The sequence below is a fragment of the Corvus hawaiiensis genome, chromosome 5, assembly GCF_020740725.1.
Source record: "Corvus hawaiiensis isolate bCorHaw1 chromosome 5, bCorHaw1.pri.cur, whole genome shotgun sequence".
NCBI classification, from domain to species: Eukaryota; Metazoa; Chordata; class Aves; order Passeriformes; family Corvidae; genus Corvus; species Corvus hawaiiensis.
Window position 1 is genome coordinate 28,056,474 of NC_063217.1, and position 25,377 is coordinate 28,081,850.

General features: G+C 41.1%; 1 protein-coding gene and 1 long non-coding RNA gene across 5 annotated transcripts in view; one reads left to right on the forward strand and one right to left on the reverse strand.

Annotated features, from left to right (window-relative positions):
• LNX1 (ligand of numb-protein X 1) overlaps positions 1–25,377 on the reverse strand; it is a 122,775-nt gene that overhangs the window by 75,576 nt on the left and 21,822 nt on the right. Inside the window, exons 1-2 of one of the 4 annotated variants that reach the window (XM_048304618.1) lie at positions 16,727–16,940; positions 3,668–3,826 (exon numbers count right to left, since the gene is read on the reverse strand). Coding sequence is in view for 1 of the 4 variants with exons in the window: in XM_048304623.1 (XP_048160580.1) it covers positions 3,668–3,693 (26 nt within the window). In the remaining 3 variants the exon portion in view is untranslated. Of the gene's footprint in view, positions 1–3,667; positions 3,827–16,726; positions 16,941–25,377 lie in introns of those variants that run through there. The other 3 variants (XM_048304621.1, XM_048304623.1, XM_048304619.1) reach the window with 3 other exon arrangements.
• Positions 398–13,753, forward strand: LOC125326415. The gene is made up of 3 exons (XR_007203806.1): positions 398–408; positions 12,818–12,824; positions 13,678–13,753. It is a non-coding gene; the product is annotated as an uncharacterized LOC125326415 (long non-coding RNA).

The window sequence follows — 25,377 nt, forward strand, 5'->3', positions numbered from 1 at the left end:
ACTAAAGTCCCTGCTGACCAAAAGTCTCAGCAAGTAAATTTTGTTTATTATAGTGACCAAGCCCTCAGCCACTAAAACACATCCTGTAGAGCCTGGTTCTGCCTTCATCTGCTCAGTGCTGGGAAACAACATCCCTGAGTATGGTACTACTCACTGGACTTGATTCATCACTGCTTTAATTGGGGCTCTGTGGGAACTCCCCCAAAGGCCATTGCTAATTAACATGCATGTGTTGCTGATGGCCTTGTAATATTCCCCTTAACAACAAGAGGCTTATGAAGGTTTTGTCAGCCAGGACACGTGAGTGACACCAGCCTGGGAAAGATAGTTAAGTCTGTGGTTGAATTAATACCTACTTCCAGAACCGGTTCTGTGGGTGTGAAGACCAATTGTGTGCTGTTTAGTCCCGTGATGAGAAACCAATTAGGAATTACATGCTCAAACTATCCTGCTTCCTGCATCCTTTCTCACCATCAGATGTGATCTGCTGTGTGCATGCAGGCCAGGGGATTTTTAAATTCTTTTAAATTCCTCCTACAAGTCATATTTATTTCAGTGCCTCAGACCCTTTTTGACTGGATCTAAACTGAGATATTCTTTTAAATAGCAGTAGTGTGATTAGATGAGTTCTCAGACTGAAACAGTGACAACCCAAAGCTATACTTTACAGCACTGGGTTCTACTAGTAAAATCCTGTGAGAACTGATGCTGTTAAAGATATTGTACAAAATCAGCTTTGTAGTAGAAAATAAAATAAAATAATAGCATCACCTATACTTAACATCATCATTTCAACACAATCTATACCATGTAGCCGTAAGCATGTAAAGCAAAAGACTAGGGAAAAGACAAGCAAAAAGTAGACAGGAACTATAACTAAAAGCAATCAAAATTTATCTGCTTTCAAGCAAGGCATTTGCTGAAAGATTTACCAATCCAGACAGAGAAATAGGAAGCATTCCTTAAAAAGAAATTATGGCACATAAATCCCATTTATTTTATTAAGACATTGACCCAGTAAGAATGTTGCAGGTGCATTAAAGTGAAACTGGAGGACCAGTGAGAGGGTTACCAGGAGCAGCTAGACAGGTACGAAGTTTGAGCGTTTAGCTGCTTGTAAAGGAGCAATTGATTTCTATTCAGAGGAATGGGAACAGTACACAGTGGGAAGCAGTTGTACAAAACCGGAGCTGCCAACTAACCATTCCCTGAACATGTATGGAAGGTGAAACTTTGTCTTCTGTGCTGAATCCCTCTGAATCCCATGATTCAGGTAATGATTGCTTTTGCAGATTCAGGTTGAGCCTTTAGGGAAAGCCTTGGAAAGATCAACTACATATTCGTCCATCACAGCTTCTAATTTCCATGAAGGAACTGGACATGCACTGCAAATAAGTGCTAAGTCAGGCAGCATTGGAGGACATCAGTGTCTGGCCATTTTAACAAGAGAGGGGTCTCATTACCTCCTCAAAAGGCTCTGGCCACAGAGTCCCCTCCAAATCAGCCACAGGCCTCCATCTGCCCTGACAGTGAGAAGAGCCAGGTGGCAGCACCCAGCCCTGCAGACAGGGCTGACATCTCCAGAAATGCTGGACTGCTTCCCTCCAGCAGCCAGCCTGGAGGAGACTCTCTACATTTGAAAGCCTGTATTAATTTACCTTCCTTCTGGAAACAATGCTGCTTGATTTCCTGGTTTGCAGTGAAATGAAGCTAATCTATCATCTCATCCTGCGTGCAAAATTTATTCCCATTTTACTAAAGAAAAGCTATGCTAGGGGAAGATGCCAGCACCTTCAAACTTCTTCCAAAAGACAATTCAATTTTCTCTTCTAGTAGATGATCACAACTCAGAGCCAGGAACATTCCTCTTTCCAGCTCTATGCTGCAGATGCAGTTAATATTCAAACACATGGGCTTGGAATACCCTTGCGAAAGCAGAATCCATGTGAGCAAAGCAGAGGACACTTCTCTAGGACCACAAACAAGTAAGAGAAATTAGCAATGGGAGAGTATTTTCAAGGGGCAAGGATAAGATAATGATGAGACAAGCTTTCCCAGATTGATTCAATTTATATCTTTGGAAACTAAACATAGGCTCTGAGGTTTGGGGTGGAAGAATAAAATAGCAAATTAGTAACAGATTACTTCCTTAAGAGGAATTTTCAGTCTTAGGAAAGTAGATGGGAGTATTGACGATACAACCCCTCACACAGCAGCAGCTTTCCAAATTCCTGACAGTGATTTCTGGCTTTTATTTGCAGGTCAGCATTCGTACTTTTCCAACAACAGCAGATAAGAGACCCTGCTGTTTCAATGAAGTGATGGAGCTGCCTTGATGTTGTTCTGCATAAACCTGAATGAGAAAATGAAAATAATTTTGGGCAGTGGGAGCTCCATTTCTACAGAAGACTGTGGGAAAACAAGTGCTTTGCACAGTGCCCAGTACAGTCACCTAAGGTTATCTTGCTTTTCCTGCTATTGAAGGAGCCCTTTCCTAGTCATCAGACAGCATAAAAAAGCATGACATACAAGTCTAATATGCACCTTTTCTGGGTTTTGTGCTTTCCCTCGGCAGATGTAAAAGTGGTTGAGAGCTTGATGCAAGCAGTACATCCCTGGTCATTAAAAACAACCCAAAACATTAAGAAGTTTAAACATATGAGCAGGTCCATCTGATTTATGTACTTGAACCCCTTGTCTACTGACTACTCTGATTGTACATTTCGGTGGGTGAAGATATCCACGTATCCTCATTGCTGTTCTGGGTTCTGTGCTGGCACTGTGAATATACATGTTCTCACACAAACAATCAGTCTTATGGATAGAAATAAAGCTTACAAGAAGTTATGCCTATTCATATATATTCACAGGTTTGCAGCTGCTGCATATACCTGTACTGAATTACAAGATGTTTTGAGTAAAGGACTGAGTGTAAGTTTAAGTAAGTGAGAAGAACAGGAGCTAAAAATAAAAACCAAACCAAGTTCTCTTTCTTTCCTCACCTCAGCTGCAGTTATATGCATAAAATCAAGCAGCAAGATACAGCAGTGGTGAATGTAGCCTCAATTTACCTCCTACAGCTGCAGTGAGACTTTGTGGGTTTTAACCTGGGGGAGGGGAAGAAATGGGTTTCCAGAGGATTAATAAAGCGATGGGCTAAAGCAGCTGCAGTACAAATGGCACCTCTCCACAAATAATCAGTTGGATTTCAACACACTTTATTGAAGAAATAGACCTTCTTAGCAATGGGGAAGACAAAAACCCAAGCACATCTAGCTAACAAAAAGGTTATGAACTAAGCTCAGTGGTTTTGCATATCAGCATGTATGTATGTAAGCAGTATTTTAACACTCCCTGCCAAGAAGCGCAGCAACCTACAGGTACATTATATGTCCTTTTCTGTTAGATTATGAAAACAATCCCTACGTTAGGTTATGGGGAAGCTGAATCTCTAATGACAGATACGGCAGGTGTTTATCACTGCCTGGCTGCACGGCGCTCCTGAGTGTGCAGGCTGAGGTTCGGGCCCACTCCCCCTGCCACTAAACAGGGCTGGTTTGTTTACCAGAGCATTTTCTTCCACCTTTGCTCCCCTGGATCAACTCATGCCCAGCTCAAGGGGGAAAGTAGGAACAGCATAAAGAAAGATACAAGTCTTTCAACTCACATGTGTGGCTTTGCAGTGTCTCTCATCCGCTGCCGGCAGAGTTGTGCAGGTGGAAAATCACCAGGTGTGGGCCAGCGTGGCTGGGCAGGGCCTGCACTCACCCCTCAGCCCTGCAGCTGCAGGCAGAGACCGGATGGTGCCCGTGTCAGATGGCAAAGCCTATGGCATGACAGAAGGTGCAGAAAAGCTGAATTGCATAAACCTGAGCAATTTAAGGTCTAAAAGACCACACCCTCCCAGTCATGTCTCCCGCAGGCAGATAAGCATGTGCAGGCTGCTCATACAGTAGTGTAATTTGAAGCTTTTACTTTTTTTTCCGCCATATACCAAAGTTCATTTTCAATCAGGTTCTTCCTTGAATTTCTTTTCTTCTTCTAACCTGACAATCAGCATGGTTCAAATTTAGCAAATAGAAGTGGATCATCTTAAAAATTGTTTCAAGACAAGAGATTCATGTTGGCTTTCCCCTTTGAAAAGGAAGATGGGGTCCACAAGTTCTAACACAGAATCAATAGTTTGGAAGCTGAGTCTTCACCTTGTTCCTGTACACTTGGTGGTGAACACTTGAACCACATAAGAGCAATTTGTAAACTCCAGAATCAGCTGTCTGAAAATACAAACTCTGTTAATTTCACGAATGTTGCAAAACTAAGACTGCAGTAAACCCTCTTACCCAGTAATTTGCAGTTTAAAAAGCACCCAAGAAGAGGATAAAATGTACTGTAGATTAGGTGTTGTGCTGCTGCAATGTGATGCAAGAGCTGAGTGTGAATGTTAATAGCAAAACCAGCAGCAGCAAAAAAGACCTTTTCCTCAAAAAATATTTTCAATAGAGGAAAAGAAACCCTCATCTTCCAACTACGTAAATCACTAATAAATGCAATGACTTCAGCCATCTTAAGCATTTGCTCCTAAGGAAGGAAATTTGGAGCTTTGGAGATGGACTTGAATCAAGCAACTGCAGTATACACTGAAAACAGGCAGGAGGAAATCCCCAGCCTGTGATATAAACATCTATGGCTACCAGGTCTTGGCCTCCAATTCATTCTTATGCAAGTTTGTTTCCCTTCAAACATTTTAAAAGCGTGCTTGCTACTTGTGATTATAAAATCCCTTGTTAAATATTTATTTTAAGAAATCATCAACTGACATGTCAAGTCCTACCAGCAAGTGTGACAGTCATACCCTTAGCTGGATGGATGCTTATTTGCAGTAGTATTAGCCTTTTCTGCCCTAACAGCATAGCACCTCTGCTCCAAGTTGCTCCAGGAAACCTGGGATGGGTCGCTGCCAAGCCAGCCTGCCAGTGCTCCGTGTACAGTTGTCCAAAACCCAGGCAGTGCCGTGCTGGATCTGGGGCACTGTGCAGCTGCTGCTCTTGCCCCAGGATGGGTGCAGTACAGAGAGACACAGCCTGCACGGGACCAGATGTCCATGGCAGTCACAAGGCCAGATAAGCAAGCCTCAGTCAATTTTGCATCAGTCGTCTGCAAAATTGAACTATGCATATGAAATGTACTTTTAAAAACATGCTTAAGCTACAGAAGCTTAAACATTAGCAAATACAATCCCACTGAGCAAAGCCTGTGTTTAAATCCTTCCTCACATGGGAGGTCTCTCCGAGGCTGCTCGCCCTAGATCGGGAAGCCCAGAGCCGAGTTGTCACAGGTGACCACATCAGACGCTCAGTTACAGACTTAATTTCCATCTTAGAAACTAGCCAAATTTGCCCTCCCTCCCACTGCTGGGAGGCTTTTCTAAGTTTCCAGACTAAGGGCCAGCTCCAACTCATTTGCTCTCACGCTAGTGTTCCTGGATTGCTTAAATAGCCTTTCCTATCTCATGATATGCTTTCCTGTTTTCCTTTCCCCTCACATTCCGTAAGTCTCTGCTCAGACAAAAGGCTCTCTGCTCTCCTCCTCACCCATACAGCCCTCTTGGGCACTCATTCCTGTCCAAATTCTTGGCTCTGGAATGGCATTTATACTTCTTTATACATACCAGGCACATTACTTTCCTAGAAGGTGATATATTTATTGGCTCTGAACCAAATCACTGGTGATCTCTTTGGTACCTGTTGATGGAAGATTCTAGCTGAACATGTCTTTCATCTGCTGGGAAGGAACATAGAAGAACCTTTGAACTGCAGCCTGTAAACTGTATTATTTACCAGTTCCCTCCTTTGCCTGCAGCTGGCTAAAGGCTCTGGCAGATTTTCTTCACCAACATCACGAAAAAGTGAGAACATTTTCCCACTACAATTCATTAATTTGCACCAAAATGACAGCAGTGTATCATAGATCTGACTGGTGCATTGACGCCTGTTTGATAAACTTCTAATTTCCTGGTATAGATTCATACATTGGAGGCAAAAAAATTTACATCTTTAGATGTTTAATTTTAAAATAAATTTGTACATTGATCTCAAGCTGTGCAATTAGAGGTATAAGGACAGACATTTCAAGTTGCAGATATTCCATACTTCACTACTGCTGAAATTATTTCTGGAAGGACAACATGCTGTAAACTCTATTGTATTAGACTTACTCATTTATTTACTTCAACTAAATGATTTCAGCATACATTGAAAGTATTGGCAGTACACACTGTGCAAGCTAAGTTAAAAGATTAGTCAAGTCATATTAGGGGAAATGGTAATAATCAAATGTTTGTTGATAATATTGTAATGGATGCCATTCTGTGTTGGGTTGAAAAGATCACTGTGTCCTGCAAACACAGAGGCCTGTGCATCCTCCTGTGAAGCCCCATAAAACCAGAGCAGAAGAGGCAGGGGTCAGGTCAGCTCTTTGCCTGCTGCTGACCACTCTCTCCCAGTCCCTTATCCAGGCCAGGCAGCAGACTGCTTATAAAAAGGAAATAAAAGAGCTTTCACCAGTGCATGTTACATTCCTGTCTACACAGCTCTGGCAGGGAACGGAGCCATGCTGTCTCTTTCAAGTACTTGACAGCACTGGAGATTCCTTGTGGATTTGTGATGTACCCACAACGGTAAACTACACCCTTGTCCTTGCCCCCCATGGATGGACAGTAGGATGGAGACCAGGAGGAAGGGGACAGGTAGACCTGGCTCACCCTCTGACTCAGTGGAGGAGCAGCAAGGAGTGAGGCCAGGAAAGGAGCATCAAGGGCTGTGGGTCACGGCTCAGAGTGGTGGGGACAGACCAGACAGCAGGAGTTTGGAGTCCCCCAGATGAAACTCCCTCTCCTGACCTCCACAATGGCAGGCCACATGCACATCTGGCATGAACATTCAATGTTCTCCCGTGGGATTGCACCTCAGCTTCTAGAGGCATACTGAAGAATAGGAACAAACTCTAGGGGGGGAATAATCAGGTGTAAAACCAACTCCAGCTTGTAGGCCAGCATTTTCATATCAATTCCTTCTCTTGTTTCCTCTTTGTGGAAAATGAGCAACCCGAATTGGATCGCAAAACATAAAAGGGTTGCCAAACACTTGTACTATGGACTCTCTGCTGACTACTGAGTGCTACTGACAGTCTGCTTGGAAATTAGACTGGACTCTGCAGTCATTAATCACCAATATTAAATAGCAATTCTGTACAGTGTGACAGTTTAAATAAGATGCTGACTTCCAAAATTGACCTACTTGGTGTAATTTACAGTTGGCAAAGCTCTTAAAAACTGTAGGTTACTCTGTGAAGTCATGTTTCATTTGTCATAAGCATTTACTGGATCTTCTGTACCCAATATCTTTATATTTTCTAGATGACTCCTGAGAAGGAGAACAGGAGCATAATGAAGAAATTAAAACCCCAAGATTAAAATAATCTCTTGTCCTCAGTTAATGAACCAACAACAGTACCAGACTACTATTTTTCTGAAATGGACAGCATTCATGGACTAGCAGAGCACAGGATTAAATATGGCCCTACTAGAAAAAATCCCAAACCAGCAACTTGTGCCATACTAGCAACTAAAATCATCCCATCCATCAAAGAGCCTGTATGGCATTCCTCAGGAATGGCCCTGACTTGGAAAGCCCACAGACCCAGCTGTAAAATCTCAAGTGAAGCTTGGGGTCCTTCCACCTCCTCCAGAAAAAATCTGTCAACACATGAGCTTTACATACATAAGCAAAACAAACATTCAAGTGGCCAAATCACTCTGGCTGCAGGGAGAGGATAATATTACAGATAGGCAGACACTATATGTTTTCCATTGGGAGAAATTCTTAAAATTAAAAGATTAATCTGGTCTCTCAACACATTCATTAGTTAAATTGCAAAGCAAGCTCGTTACATAACCAATCCTAGGACAATTATAGTTATCTCGTCAAGGTTCACAGTACAGATGGATTGCTGACCAAGGTAATGAGTACCTTCTGCAGGGTGAAAGCTCTCTGATCTATTTGAAACATCAGTCTTGTGCCCTTCCCAAGTTTTCAGATTATTTGTGCCTTTTTGGAAGAATAAATTTGTGCAGTCCCTCCCAAAAGGTCTCTCCAGCAAGAAGAGAAGAACTCAGGAAAGCTGGGATTCATTCCCTAGAAATGGGCAAATCAAGACACAGAAATTAAGTGATTTGCTCCTAATTACCAAAGAAGTCTTTGGCATAAAGAGCATACTAATTTTCCCACACTTTGTTAGACATGGTAAAGAAACTGTTTTAAAGTGGAATTAAATTTCTGTACTTAAAGCATGTACAAATATAGCACATAGTATGCTCAGTCCACTCTTGAATTAACTTTTACATCCAGGTTTATACCTGGAAATGATTCATGGAGTTCAAGATTTGTTGAGAGATGGAGGTCGTCTTGTCTGACTCCTTGCATGCCACAAGCTGCACATCCCCGCTCTGTCCCTTTATGGAACCCATTGCCTGGGTTTAACCCTATCAGGAGTCTTTCTAGAAAAGCATTCCACTTTGGTCTGAAGAACCAAAAGGTGGGGAGTCCGCTGGTCTCTTTGGTATTTCATTCTGGGAATTAATTGTGCGTAAATGTAAAAATACATGGATCATTTATTGCTAATTTGATGACACCGCCTGAGGTTATTGTCATCAATTCATGTTATGCATTTCCTGGCAAGACAGAAGAATTGGTAGCTGTATCTTGTACCTCTACATGTGTTATTTGTACTAACACGCTCATCTATTTTTCATGTGGAACAAAAAGACCTGCCTTTATGTAAGATTTTTGTTACTCCCTGCATTCTCATCCAATTTTTAAATCCTCTTTTAAAAAGCTGGCTGTCATGTGATTGATGTTACTTCATGAGTCTCTCCATATGCATATATACTATAAACACAGACAAAATCAGACCTTTGCCCTGACTTGACTTCTGCGCATGTAATCAAGGATCACACCAGATATTTTGCCCTGCCACTGAGCTATGACTACATTGTAAGGTTGCCCATTAAGGTCTCCAAAGTCTTTCCAAAGTCTTTATTTTTTTCTGAAGCTGTCTCCCCCATATGGTATATGTTCCCAGTTTCCAGGTTTGTCGTTTTACCCTTGATCATGTTAAAGCACACTTTTTTCAGTCTGAAGTCCGCTTTTTAGGCAACTCAGATGCCCTTTTCTCTAGTGCCATGCATAATCAGTGAGTAGTTCAGTATTTTTCCTGCAAGACTAAGTAGTGAACAGTGCTGAAAGAGGGCTGAGTCCTGATCTGGCTCTGGAATCTCACTAAAATAATTCTTTTTAGTGTGATTTTGCAACAACTCCTTTGATCCACCAGCTCTTAGCCACTTGGCATGTTCTTAAACAAGAATGCAAAATGCTACATTTTGGATCAAATTATGGTAGGCTATCAAATGGAAGACTTTCAGTTTCTATTAGGCCTATAGTAACTTTTTTAACTAAGTGGGTAATCTTACATTAAAAAAGCAAGCCAAGCTTACCTGACAAGGCCTGAATTAAATGAAAACATCATTGGCTTCCATTAATAATATTCCTGTTCTTTATACTTGAATTCCCATATCAGCTTCTCTATTATTTTGCTGGAAGTGAGGTCAGGCTGTCTGCCATGCTGTTATCAGAATTACTCTGTTTGTGCAGTTACGGCATTGGCAAAAAAAATAGTGTGCTTTCAGTCTCGGCAGATTTCTCCAATGTTCCCAAATTTATCGAAAGTTCTTATCAGTGGGCCAGAAAATTTCTCAGCCAATTAAAAAAAAATTAAGATGCATAGCTGCTGGAAATACAGGGGCTACTGCTTTAAAGCTGATTCCTCAAAGTAGGAGTTGTCTAACATTCTTTTAGTTGCAGATGGGCTGGAAAAGAATTAATCCACCTCAAGTGATATATATACACCATCTTTTTCGTTCCAAACATAAACCAGAAATACTTGCTGAACATTTCAGGTATACATGCATTTCTTATTAGCAGTTTCAGTACCAACAATCCTTGCTTGGATCACATCATTGCTACATTTTTTTTCCTTATGTAAATTTAAAACTCTTTCAGAACATAGGTGTTACTAGTAGTTTCCATACTTAACATATAAATATCAGTGGATATTTATCTCCCTTTTATAGCCTATTTTTCCAATATACAGCCACACAGTTTATTTAAATATGTAAGTACTGTGTGTTTGCATGCCCACATAGGTGTCTATAGAGATGTATGCCTATGCAGTCCCATATATAGATATGTGTGGACAAATTCATACCTGTTTAAACACATGTATACAGATGCCTAAGCCCACTTCTACTTTCTGTCTTCTTTTGCCATACATGTTGTCTTAACAATGTTTTGCCCATTTAGTAAGCTCTTGAAAAACTTTCTGTTTTGTTCATGCCTCCATGCCTCTCCTTATTCAGTTTTATTAACGGCTGTCCGTTTTGGGAAATTGGCCTTTTCAAACCAGCAGGTGTGAATATTAGGATTTGGGACTGTATTCTCTTCAAGTGTATTAAATGTAACCAGGTCATGATCAGTTCTTCGTGAGACAACACCTGATTTACAGTCTCGTGGATTAAATTCACTTCTGTCTATCAGGCTACCTAAAAGCAGAATTCTTCCACTCTAGGTCTAACAATTTTTTTTTTTGCAGAACTATCATCCAGGATTTAAAGCTACTCTATTGATGTTTCACCAGCTGCTAAATGAAATCTTCAGCAAACATGCCAAATAAAGTTCCCCATAATTACACTGTTGCCTCCCCCCATGCAATACTAGCTCATACTGTCTTCAGATTCATTTCAGTGACTTATAATGTCACCTCTGCCTACCCCTGCTCATGGCTGAGCCTTGATAATCAGCATATTTTTTGTGCTGCATTTCCTAAGATCCTGCACTTCCCAGTTCTAAGCTAGGCAGATATATGTCACCAGGTTATAGACAAAGTCATTCCTCTCACACAATTTCTTTTATCGCCCTTGGTCTGCTTAAACAACTTATACAATATTCTAGCATATTGATCCCTCTAGCACTGCAACCCGATGAGACAATTAAGTTGAATTTATCTTGATTATTGACAAATTCTAGTTCCTCTTACTTATTACCCAGATTCCCAGATTCAGCATATAAACATTTCCAAATTTGGATCATCTACCATGCTGATTTAATTTGTTCCTGACAAGGAGAATTTGAACCACATTTACTTTCTTAACCCTCTTCTTCATGCAGTTACTTTAAATACAGTTGCGGCTGTTCCCAAGAGTCAAGATATTTTGTCCCAGCCACCTATTCAATCTCTCCATCTTTTAGTACTGTATATATTACAAGCCAGTGCAGGGTTTAGCTACATAGTGTGCAAACAGTCCAAAACCAACATGGATATTTTGTGCTGACCTGTGGAATGCTGACACAGGCTGGCTGGAATACAATCTCTGCAGCACTGTTTAAAAAATGGCATTCAGCATCATTCTTTCTGCATCAAAGTGTCATGTTTTTCCAGGTGGCTTTGCAAAATAACTCAGCAAATAAAATTTTTGCTATCAGTGTAAGTACTCCACATAGGCCACATAGGCACAACTTATGAAGGAACTGTAGTCTTCTGCAATACTTGCAACACCTTGCAGCCAAAAGGCTCAGTGCTGGCCTGAGCCAGTCATGGAAATTCTCTGAAGAGACCCAGATGTGTTCCACATAGGAGAAAAAAATGCATTAGTAGCTGTGCATGTCTCATGGTTGCCCACTTATAACTATCCTTTTTTTTCACACAGCACAAACTGGGAAGTTCTGCAGAAATTTTTTGGGAACAGGCAGGGGTCCATGGACATCTCAGATCTGCCTGGTTACTGCGCTGGTACCTTCCTTCTCATAAGAGGACAAAACTCAGCGCTGAACCCTGGATTGTCCCTTGAAGTGTTTAAAGCCTGTGCAATCTAGCTAAGAAAAAGAGAGCATGTTTTATGAAGTGTGTCACTTCCATAGACATGATAAGATCTTGCAAAGACATAAATTTGAGTCAGGATGCTATGGGCACCATGGGCACTCTGCTCTTAAAAAGAAGTAAGAGATCTTCTCCATATGTGGAAAAGTTGTATCTTTTACTGGATTAATTTGTACAACTGGAGGAATAGTGTGCCTTTAGGAATGCAAATGTTCCTTTGGTCACACACAGTGCAAGTTCTAGTACATCCACACAGGCACTGCAAGTTCTAGTACATCCACAAAGCAGACCATGAAAGGTAGCTGCTGGGAAAGAGCACACAGAAAGGGGCCACCTTGAAGGCAGTAAGAATTTTTCAACCCACTGGTTCCTGAGCAGCCCAGCACGTTCAGTCTGAACACATTGTTGCCTGGAGATTGAGGCACTGTGTGCTGATCCAGCAAGCTCAGCAAACAGGCAATAGTGCACAACTTGCAGATAACCTCTCTTTTACTAACTGAGTTAAGCATCAGTCTAAGCACATCCCTTTTACGTGCAAACTGCTAAATTGCTAATTTATTTACTGAAGGGAGAATGCAATCCATACAGTATAGATTACACCAGAAACAAAAGTTGTAAGGACACAAAACCATAATTACACACAGGCCAATGAAGAGTATAACATTTTATACAGAGAACTTCCTTAGCAATGCCTGTTGCAAACTGAGATGGTGATAATTGAAGGTATTTAGCTCAGAGATGTAACCTAAAGCTCAAATGAGCAAGTGCTACTCTGTCCTAAACTGCTCTACTTACAAACCAAAAGGTCTGAAAACAGTGGATAGAAGAGCAGCTGGGTTGCTGACCTTTCCCGTGTAGAGCAAGCCCTGCCTCCTTTCATGAGCTTCTGCCCTCCCACGACACAGAAAATGCATTTTAAGCAGCTCATGTGACTCTGCTTGTGTACCTGTCAGTCTCCAGGAACAATTTCAACTTCTTCTTAGAGATGACAGGGGCTTTCAACAGCAATTAAACAAGTTTGGTGAAAGCAGGTAGGCTTTCACATGGAGATGAAAAACTGGTAGCATTACACTGGGAGAAAACTCTCTCTGAGAATGTCTTAACTAGAATGCAGAGCTCCTGTTCCTATTGTGGTAAAGTGGTCTTAAATATCCAAACAGCAGGAAAATCTTCTCCTGAAGCTCACAGGAGTTGCAAATCTAGAGCAGGATTCCTTGACTTTGGTGGTCAGGGATCTGTTTGTTTAACTATAATTGTTTTCTACACTGCGGTCGTGGACCTGGTTTTTTAACTATAGTTGTTTTCTACACTGTATATTCAGATGTTGCGTATTTTCAAAAACCATATCAAGTGAATATGTAACTGTGTAATACATTATATATAATGCATACATATATAAAATTCAATACAAGATTGAACAGCATTTCAGCAGTTCACAAACTAAATAGTAGTAGTAGTAGTAGTAGTGAATTTGTCTGGGGTCTGTAATGTGGATGCTTAAATATCATTTCAAATGAGATCTCCTTGAGAAAACATTTGTTTTTATACATTGTAGCATGAAATACCTTAGAAGTGGCAATAGAACTGTTCAAAACAAATTCAGAAACTCCATTTAGCTGACTTACTTATTAGCTCAGGTCAGAGCATGGCGCTAACAACACCAAGGTTGCGGGTTTGATACCTGCCCAGGCCATTCACTTAAGGGTTGGATTTGATAATCCTTGTGGGTCCCTTCCAACTCAGAAAATTCTGTGATTCTAGAAATCTCCTATTATTGGGTCACTGTCATAGTGTAGTTCCCCTTTCAGTGTGTTCTGGGCTGCAGCAAGACTGCAGAAAGCTCTTCAGCAAAATAGAGAAAATGAAACTTCTTCTCTAACCCATTATGAAACTATAAACTCAGCTTTCAGTGTCTGGTGATGTTTTGAATATTTTGTGTGGTTTTTTCTAGCATAATTATTTTGGAAGAATCTCTATTGAATGTGTTAACTTCTGAAAGCATGAAAATTAAGGTCTAACCCAGGCATACAAAGGAGAAATTTTTGAACAAGCACTTGTACCACAGCTCATCTATTTGAATCTCTGTTGATAATGTTGACATATTTGCTGTTGTAGTTTTAGGCCTCTGAAGAGCACATATGCTGAAATATTCCAGATGTGGGACAGCAAAGGCATCAAACTATTTCTATGTATGATATGATGGCAGGAGTTGAACCCAAATCTCCACAGGTACAACGATGACATACCTGTGCTTCATGCTACTGACCTCTCTTGCTGCTTTGCCAGGGAACTGGTGCTGACACTTTACATTGTATGAGATACTTGCTAAGGGTAAATGAATGGCATTACTATTATCTGTCAAAGGTTCCAGTCTGAGGCTGTTGTTCAGAGCATCCCTGGTGCTGACAGAACAAGTCTATATTCATGCCCTGTGGACAAAATTGCCATTCGTATTTAGATTTGCATCACGTTCACAAAGTTCCTTGGAAGATGTGTTTGCTTTGTATGTGGGGAAATGGATCAGAAAATACTGACAATTTTCAAAATGCTTGCTTTGAATTTCAATGTCTCCTTCTTGTACTGGCTAACAGTGAGCTACTGTTGGTACACACTAAGTCCCTCACGCTGCACGTAAAGTAAGTTGACTTGACGAGTGTGTAGAGACTGCAAACTCCTTTGCCTACCCCTCCCTTCCCAAAACACCAGCAATGGACCATTATCTTTGATTTTGACATCTGAAGAGAGAATGCAAATGCCAGGAAGGAAGTTTTTAGAATCTGTAAAAAAATACTCTCTAAAAGACCTTCCAAAGGGAATATAACAACAGGATACAGTAAAGAAAAACAGGAGAAGAATTTGAGGGGGAGACGCTCACATTATAAATGAAAAATACTTCTGAGAATAAACACAAACAAAAGCACATCCAAACTTACCTCTGTTTAACAGAAAATTACTGATTTTTCTGCTTAAAATAGACTCAGTACATTAGTGAAATACTTGAATATGTCTAATTTATACCTTCCAGACTGTGCAGTGTAGTACAAGGAAGATGAAAGTACGCTCAGAATTGATGTTGGGGCTGCCCGCGCTGGACCACCAAGGCAGAAGGTGAAATCCAGAGGTTACAAGCTGAGTACTAGGGTGCAAATTCTCTGAAAAATTTCTTTTACAGCACGAGGGTATCTCCTCAAGAATCAGGAAAAAATTATCTCTAAAGTCACTGAACTGAAGATAGGAAACCCCAGTCTTTCTGAGCATCTTGGTAATAGATGGCCACTATAAAATTGCCATTACTTATGCTTTGGGGACAGTGACTAGATTAAGGCTATCTATACTCTACACTACAACAACATGCAGTATAGTAGCAAACATTACCCTAATTGCAGCCTTTCTCCTCTGCCAGCTTCTCCGACTAAAAACTGTTAGAGTAGACTCTGCTGTGCAAGCCACACAGACAGTCTGCACATCAAAGACTTTGAAAGCTAAGCAGCTGAGATCAGGAGACTGGATCTGCACAAGAAATGCCAGAACAACTCAACATTACATTGATCTGTACAGGACTTTTTGCATTACATGAAAGACATTCTGAAAAGACTGACTTTCAAAAAAGATAGGGGATGGTGACTTGCTGAAGAGAGCTAAAAATATTTGAACAGTTGTGAAGCACGGCTGACTTTCAAACAAATTCCTGAGCAGCTGAGAAGCTGTCATAGGAAAGAACAGGACAGAGCACAACAAAGAAGCAACACTGGCTTTGTGGTTTCTCCTGTGTTATTAAGCAGCAGGTTTTTGTCAGAATGCTTTTCAGGCCTTAGGACTTTATGAAAAAGCCTGAACAGACTCTTACTGGTCTACATGAGAACATGCAGTTTCATTACAAAATAAAATTTGCTGGTTTGAACTGAAATTGCAGTGAATGATCATGAAGGAGTAAATTAAAGGAAAAGTATGAAACTTATGGCTGAAGTGATGCTGCAGTCTGAAAGGAAAAATGTAGAGCATCCTTTGCTGGTGTTTTCATAAGCTAGGGGGAATTGTGGTGGTCTGTAGGTGCTGAGCACAGGGAGCAGAGCTTGAGTGGCCCTCACAAGGCTCTGAATGAGTGACAGGACTGTGGTCTGTAACCCAGTCAGTCAAACGGTATCTTGGAAAGAAAAAGGTGTCATGACGAGGAGAAAGGGTATAGAGAAGAACAATTCTAACAAGAGGAAATTTTCTGCCTGTCTACCTTTAATTAAGAAACTAGAAAATGCTCAGAATCACAGCTTTAAATTCATCTTCTTCCTAATTAATAACTTGTCCTTAACCCAATTTCTAAGGGAAACAAAGTTGAGGCAATCACACCTTTATCTGTCTGTATCTATGTGTCTTCCCTCTATATCTTCAGAGTCCAGTGGCCTTTTCCACTGCCCTTAACTTTGACAAAGGATAGTGATTTCAAAGATATTATGTGTCCATACATGTAAAGAAAATAAGGTAGAGTAACAGAGAGCAGAGATCCCACTAAGCATTCATATGGAGAGAAAGACTGAACCATAAATACAGTGAGGAATCAACAAAAGGCTTGAAATTCCTGAGTGCCTCATGGGAAACACTTCAATTAAACTCATACCTTTCTGAACATTAGGAAATACAGCTACCAAACACAAAACTATAAGAAACTAGGCTTCACTGGCTCAGCTGCTCACCCAGCAACTTCACTTCAGCAAGCAAACCCATTACTACAATTGGAAAATACCTGTATTTCGTCGGCTGGAAAGCGCAGCAAACAGGCTCTTGGTGAATAATCTAGGCATGAAAAAGGTCAAGGAAGCAGTTTCCAATTAGCAGTCGTCACCAAAAGAAAGCTTCCACTCTACCCCCCTCCAGGGCAGCATTTTTGGGAGCCCATGGGAAGGGGCCCTCAGTGGCTGGGGGCACACAGGGCTGGGGCTTCTGCGCGGGGAGGGCTCCCTCGCTCAAGGGGAAGCGCAGTCGTGAACCCAAGAACAACAAAACAGCATTACACTTAATCCACTGCCATCTGGCTTCATTTTGACAATCCACAAAATCAGACACAACATTCTTCTGCAAAATCCCTGAAAAACAACACAGAACTAGTGTCAAACCCAGTGTCCCCTCCCTCCCTGGCCCCTCTGAGGGCTTGAAAGAGAAGTTTCTCATAAAATGAAGAGCGATTTCCCCAAGTGACATTTCTGCAGGAGCATTCAAGCTGCAGATGTTTCCACTGTGGAAGAAGAGTTTGTATAATGCAGCACTGGTTGTCATATTTATGGTTGCAGGGAGGGGGAAGGGGGTGAGAAACAGAAAACAGGAGAGGCTGCAACCAGTGGTGTTGATCCATAGGTGATGAACTGCCCAAGGCTATCAGCTCTGTGCATTTGCTCAGCTCTTGACCAGACCAAGGGAGAGCAAGGACCATTCATTTTCCCCAGCAGAGACCAAGCAGGTGTTCCTGAAGGGACAGGGCAAATCACACAGCCTTTAAACTAGCTGGGAACACAGTATCTCTGCAACAGAGCATCTCTGCAACACAGCAAGACAAATCCAATTATTCTTATTATTACTATCATTATTTCAAAAATGTATTGCAGAAAGCCTTGGTTTGAAACATTTGCATTGTTTCTGAGGCATTAAGGCAGTGTGCATGGCCTGCTAACTGAGCTCAAATATCACCTTGTAGCTGACAGCTTTCATAACCTCTAACAGAGGTGTTTCTTTCCACAACAAAAGGCTGAAACACAACTAAAAATATTGAAATTATGCCTGTTTCATGCTGAATTGTGTTCCCATTGACAGACACTGATTATCTAGAGAAAAGAACTCGTTAAGGACTGAACCATGTTTTTATTGACACCTCCTGACTTAGGATTGCAACTCAACTGTTGGGCTTCTCATGCCCTTTTAGACACTCAGATGCTGATGATGCCTGTCCTCCAACATCACATGGACCTTCTGTAGTTCCTGTGACATTGCTACCAGCTCTATGTGGATATCTCAGATATTCTGGGATCTCTCTTCTAACACTAGATGCCTAAATTCAGGCATCTGCATGAGATTTCAAGAGCCACACCAAAGAGGCTATATCTTCTCTTACAGCATCCTCATGTAGTCTAGGTAGTGATACACCTGCTTGCATTTTCTGGGTGCTGCCTATGATAGGAGCAAGCATGTACATCTTCTCAGTTGCCAAAATTAGGGGACTAGCAAGCAAAGCATCCACTCACTAAAAATAGTTCACTCTCTAATGATACTTTGCTCAGTTCCCATATGAAAACTGTCAGGACAGAAAACAAGGCAGACTCCATTTGCACATCTGTCTTAGGGCTGAACACCACAGGAATGTCCCCAGGCATGGCCTGTGCTCTGCTTCTTAGCATGGCTAAGCATCCTGTCTTCCAGAACGCACATTACTGACAGCAGCATCAACGTTAACAGGTGCATCTCTGTGGAGTGCTGCATGTGCACATGCATTAATCAGGCATCTTTCTTAATGCTCAAGCTTACGCCAGGCAACAGCCTTGCCTGGCCTTCACACAGGGTTTTAAAAATATGAGGGGAAATGGAAAGAGTAAGTTCCCTGTGCAACAGCAGTGTCACCTGCAAGGGACATGTAACTTCATAAAAGTTTATCCTGTTGAAACTCCCAAATGTTTCCAGTTGTAGCATATAAAAGAACACATTCATATCACAGCCTGAGAGGAGGAAATGGCACACTTGATCTGAATACTGGGGGACTGGTTTTATAGCAAAGACAGTATGAGCTTCAGCATTGTAGATAGAAAAGCTATGCTGTCACACAGCAGCAGCTCAAGCGAGTACACACCTAGAAGGAGGAGAAGGGAGAACATAATCTCCTGTAAAACCAGAACTGTAAGCAATACAAAAGAAACACATGTTGAAGAAGGCAGTAAAGAAACAACAAGATAATTGTTGTTTAATTAATTAATATTAGGGATACAAATAAGATATTTGTATCCCTAATATTAAAAAAAATATATATTAGTAAGAAAAATTGCTTATGACCCAGAATAAAAGAACTGAGGAACCTGCACTATGATAAATAATACTGATTCATGATTTCTGATGTTAACAGATTTTTAGGGTGGTTCGGGAAATAGTGTGACTAGTAACAGGCTTCATGCTGAAATTACTAGCTGCTGAGACATTGCCTTTTACTTAGCTATATGTACTGTGAAGTATTTTGCAGGTTTGGTTTGCGGATTTGATAATTTTAAGCTGTAGGCTTCTGTCACTTCTCACAATGTTCATCCTCCAAGGATGCTACAGCAGCATCCTCATTACAGATGGAAAGTTACATGTGCAGCTTTGCTTCACAGCCAACACAACTCTAAAAGGACAGTGGAATTTGAATTACAGGTTTTTACTGATAGCAGCAGACTCCAGGTTACAATTTCTTTTTGCACAGGCATGCCTGGTACCTCCCTCTCTCTGTCCTTTAAGTTCTTCCTGTACACCATGACTAAGCAGTCACTCACCTTAGAGGGAGGCTGAGTTCCTGATGGCATTAGAAAAGTTTTTCTCAGGGACTGAGAACAAACATATATAAGGCAAAGATAATGGCACTGCTAGATTTTGAAAGGGGATTTCTGTTTGGTTTTTTTGAAAGAATAAACTCCATTTTGTTCCACTTTCATACAGGGTCTGTTCAAAGCTTTATAGTGATCACAAGAGGATTTGACTTGGCTCTTTGCCAAAACTATGTCCTCTGTATCATCAAGTGAGAGATCTGTTTGTCAAATGTTTGCAGGGCTTTATTCTCCATGAAAGCAGAAAAATTCTGCACCACCCATTCCAAAGATGTCCCTTTTTCTACTCCAGGAGGATATAAGGACTTCAAAAAAACAGGTTTACATCCTCTTATGCTCATTTAGCAGCTACCTGTTCAACATCGCTGTTAAAATGAAAACAGCAGAAATCTGACCATCTTTCATGTGCCTGCATGGGAAGGAGGAGTTTTCTCTATGTATTTTTGAATGTCTTAACTGTATCTGTTGAGAAAATTAAGGCTGAACACTACAATATTTCAATAACTTTTTACAATAGAAAAAAACCAAAAGAAAGCACCACTGAAAGATGCCCCTCTATTTTCAGGTCACTACTATATGATTTATTTACACATTTCCTTCGTCTTATTAGACATACACAGTGATGAGTTTCCCTGTGCCACTGGTATTATCACAAGCCTTACCAGTGGTTTGTCAACAGAGGCTGGAAGTATCAGTCTGGAGTTACTAAACTTACATATTCAGAACCAGGTACTTTGAGTACATCCTGCTTCCCATTCCTCTTGCTGAGCTCTGCCTTCTCACTTACTGAATTAGAGCTTCTCCAGGCAATTTGAACCAATAAGTATTTTCAGTTGATGCTAACTGATACCTGACAGGAGTCTGCAGCATTAATCATGCCCAAAATGATATAATTTCAAAGTTGCCTTTGAACTATATAGTTTCAAAGTACCCTAACTTCATTCCTTTACTGGAGTACAGTCAGACTTTTAAGTGGAAAGAGGGGCTTTGTTTTAAAGATGTTGCTTTTGCTGAAGTATTCTCTTTCTCTGTATTGCAAATTGGCAATATTCTTGGAAATCTTTGCTGAGAGAGGGTATCCTGTAGCAATTAAGGTGTCTCACAGAGCTGTATAAAACACTTGAGGAAAATTGAGTAAAAATTGTGAAGGACTGAAATATTCATCTCTTGTCATCTGCTACACAGGATATATGCTATTTTAATTTGTTTCAATGCCTGTAATCTCTCTATGTACAGCAGTTTAAAGCTTTGTTCTGTTTTAAAATAGAGAGGTAAAGCTTTTTGTCACACTTCATTTACTGGCCAGCTGGAACTGCACTGACTGTTCCTGCTCATTTATGAGAGTTCAGAGGAGAGGGTTGTGGGCAGCACCCCAGTTCAGCTTCTCTATGAAAAAAAATTGACAGGAAACAAGGGGAAAACTGACTATAAAGGTCTTTCTTAAAAGGCAAGAGAGGTCTTATGAATGAGAATTGCTCTCTTTAACTTTATCTCACAAATAAGTTTCTCAAGGCTAAAATCACTCATTCAGAAAGGATCTCAGAAATCAACCAGAATATGCTGCATGGCCTCACAGTGTCTGTTGTTGCATACTCAAAAGTCATGCCAAAATATTAGAATGCAATTGTAGGTCACAGCACAACAATTGTGGAAAAGGAAAGTGCGTAACAGCAGAAAATAAATCATAGCTAATTGAAACATCATTTTACAAACTATTGTGGCTCTCATGTTAAAACACACAAAAAATTACTCTTGCTCTTTTTTTAATGGAAAGGGGGTTTTGTTTTCATTTTAATAATCTAATATTATTAATATATCTATATTATTATAGCTATATTAATATATAGATATATTAATATATATATCTAATATTATTAATAAAATAATCATTTTAATAATTTTAAATAATCTCTTTGCTCTACACTGTGCAGTGTTATTTTTTCATCTGTTTGTTTCATCTTCCTTCCACCACTCTCTTTCAGTCACTTCAGAGAGTGCTAGTTCAATACCAACAAAAGGTAAGTTGAGTGGATATTAAATATTTCTGGCAGATTATCATTAGCATTGGCAAAATCCTGTTCAAAACAGTCCCTCTCAGTGCCTCCAACCCTGCCCTGCCCTCCCCCCTCCACGTCGTCCCCCTCCCCCCCCCCCCGCCCCGGGTTTCTCACCCAAAATATTGACAGTAAGTGGCTGGTTTTTGGCTCATTTATCAGTCAGAATAATATCTTAGCAGACACTCTTTTCTGGATAGCAGTTTCTATGACCAACTTCCTGGTTTCGTTTTTTACCCTTCTCTCTCAGATCATAGGAAGACCCGTTCTAGTGTGATGTATGTAACAACCAGTTTTTAATAAGAGAAGATTCTCCTTAAGTCTTTTCCAGCCTACATTGCAGTCAGCATGGCTGCAGTTGACAGAAGAGGTCTCACACTATGGTCTTGGTCCTGGAGCTGCTCAAACAGGATTGCTGGCCAGCGTTACTTCAGTAGAGAAGACACCTTCCCACAGCAGAGGTTCAGCAGTAACCCTGTCATCCTTTCTCTCTTCCTGCTGGTGGAACTTCAGCTGTGTCTTGGTTGAACCAGGGCCAGAGGCTCTGCTCTCCACTTCTCTCTGCATGTTGAGATTGAGAACTATCTCCATCTTAGCAAATTGCATTCATGAAAATGTAGGTACATGGGCAACCATTGCTGAAATACTGCTGACTGTGAAATACATGACACCCCAAATTGTTCCAGATTAGGTATCAGAGAGAAAAAAATATACAAAACTGAAAGCTCCTGATGAAAAAGCTTTTGTAAAAGAGTGGGAAGTTGCTTTACATTAACCTGGTAGAGAGAGGAAGGACAGGATTTGCCACGGTGCTCTCTCATCTGCTCTGCAGCTTTGGTGAGCTGGAGTACAGGTGCTCAGGCAGTGGTGTCTGCCAGTGTCCTTTGTATCTACGAGAGCTGCCTGGGCTCCAGTGAGTGTGGGGCATGGACAGACCTCCAAACTACCCTTGCTGTCTGCAGAAGTACACCCATGCAGAATAAGAAACACAGTGGTGACCAGAATTTCCTTCATCTGACAGGGAAAATACAGTTGATGGCACATCTGTATTGTTGCTATTCTTCAGAGAAGAAAGCCTATAAAGTGACAGTGTTTTCCCCTAAGAGGTGTCTGATGTGCTTCAAACCCAGTGTTTTGATTTACCTGTTCACTGCTGTCATGAAAAATGGGGAAAATCCTCTTCAGAATACCTTGACGTGCTGAAGATAACCTTTTAAAACCAAGTTACTACATGTCCAGAAGGAAAATGAAAGTACTTGTGGAACGTGTTCCACAAACTCATAAAAATAAAGCCTTTAACAAAGATAAAATAAGAGTTAAAGTGTGACAGTTACAACAGGAAAGAAAATGCAAACACCTGCTCAGATCCGGAAAATTAGAAAAGAGCACTTAAGAGTAGAAAGAAAATGATGAATATTTCTTTCTACTTTCTGCAGAAAAATCTTAAAATATCTGCTACTTGAAAAGACTAGGAAGTATCCTGAAAGCAGCTGCTAATTATGCATCCACTGTACTCCTGCAAGCTGGTGTAGAGCAGCCTCCTTTCCAAGCCCCTGGGACACAGATCTTCAGAGGAGAGTCCAAATGAGTCACAGCTGTATCTTACTAATTGCATTTCAACTATTGAAAGGGAAGGATTGACTTTGACCTATGCATGAAGAACACCAGCTCCCCAGAATGTTTTCCTCATTGGATGTTGTTGTTTGGGGTTTTCTTCTAAAACCCGTATTCTAAGTCTCCAATGAAAAATGGAGATTTGATACCCTGCTGGCAGCATAATCATTTCAGTTTGCCTGGATCTGTTAGGATCCACAAGGAGATGGTATTATTAGGGAAAGAGAGGACAAGACTTCTGTAAAGACACAAAAAAGGCAGCAGACTTCTGGCAGAGGCAGAGATGCTTCATGAGTTAAATCAGTTGGAAGTTGCAGGCTCCCCAGCCCAACCCCACCACTCGAAAGAGACCTGCATTTCAACCCCATATCCAAACTGCCAGCTGCACTACACACACAGGCATTCTGTGAGGCTCGCGGTGGGACACAGCCTGTGCGTCTCTGCTCCCAACACACTCCCAAGTCAGCCAAGCAGCAGTAGGGACCAGATGTGCAAAACCTGCAGGTGGGCTGTGATTTGCACAGACCAAATGAAGGCCAGCAAGGCAGTACAGCAGGGGTTTACATGAGAAAATCATCAGAGTTTTTTTCAGTTTGGTCACTCTGTCCATGCTTTTCAGAGTGAGCATCACCTCTCCAACGAGGGTGAAGCAGCTCATATCTCTTTCCCTGGCTGGGGGCTACTATGCTGCAGTTTCCCTATCCCAAGGTGGCACAGCTTGTCTTTTCTTACAGCATAATCTCTGAACAACCACCACACCTAGGAGAGACTTAATCCACACTTGGAAAAAAAGCTCCCACTTTCTTTGGTCTCTTTGGCATCTTTACAAAGTAACTAATAAAAGCATTGGCAAAACAGAAGGCAAATGGCAGCTGGCAAGTTTTGGAGGGAACATTGGCTATGGTTTTCAAAAGCAGAATGACTTTTCCTTCTTACTGCATTTCCTCTGAGATCCTGGCCTTTAACCTGTCACTAAATCTCAGTGTAATTACATCATTAATTTTCTCTCCCTACCATGGCAAAACTTAGCCTAAGCTGGCTTGGATAGTATAACCTGAATTCATTCTGCATAGCCCAAGTTACCTCAAATGCTATTTAGGATAAGAAAAATCTATAACCAATAGTGGAAACCATAATAAGGTGTTAAATTGTAAGAGGAAGTTTATTCAGAGAGCCAGGAAGTGGAGTTCATGCTGGGGGCGGACACAACAAAACTGAGAAAACATGTTAAGGACACAATAGCTGTCCTCTTAGAAACACCAGAAATCTAGAGTTGAGGTCAATTTGCAAAGCCATACACATTTTGAACCACAAAATCAACTTGCTTCACATGAAGAATAGTAGATATCATGAAAACCCTTTCTACCAAATTGACTCAAAGCAGGTGGTGCAACTGATCTGAGATTTGAGTGTAGGTGCTGGTGTCACTCACATTCCTCTCCCACAACTTCACAGTGGGCAATTGGAATTAATAATTTACAACCAGCAGACTGCAGACATGTTCTCCCAATATGTTAACTGTTGTATTGATTTGTTTTGTTTATTCCTAACATCACAACTCCTTTACTAGGCTTTGTTGTGGACAAGGTTATGTACATGGCAAAACCTCCCATATGGAACAGTTTAATGGCTCTGGGATATCAATGCAGTTGCTGTGGTTTGCAACAGATGTGGCTTGGTTAGCCAAGGAGCCAGTTACCATGGGAGTTCTTTCAATGGTTTCACGCAGCTCTCCTATCACCACTTGGAGGTAAAGCAGACAAGAGACAACTTCGAGGATGGAGAGAGTGGCTAGAAGAGACCTGTTGGCCAAAAGACAGAAGGAACCAAGAAAAGCAGAAGGTCAATGAATAATGTTCACGGCTACATCTGCAGTTCAATTGGTTACCAGTCCTGTAAGTGCCACTTAGCCACTGATCTTACTATCAGCCACCAAGTGGCCATTAATTCTCCTCTGGGTTGTGACTGACCCAACCTGTCAGGCCAAAAGCCAGTGCAGAGACAACAACCTCATCTCTTCCAGCTGTTTCACCTCTACTTTCACTTTCTCCACCCACCTCCAGCCCCAGAGAACAGGGCATGTTGTGCAACAACATGCATATTAATGTCACCGTGCAGGCAGAGAAATGTATCTACAACCTCAACACAAAAACCCAGGCTGAAACACCACA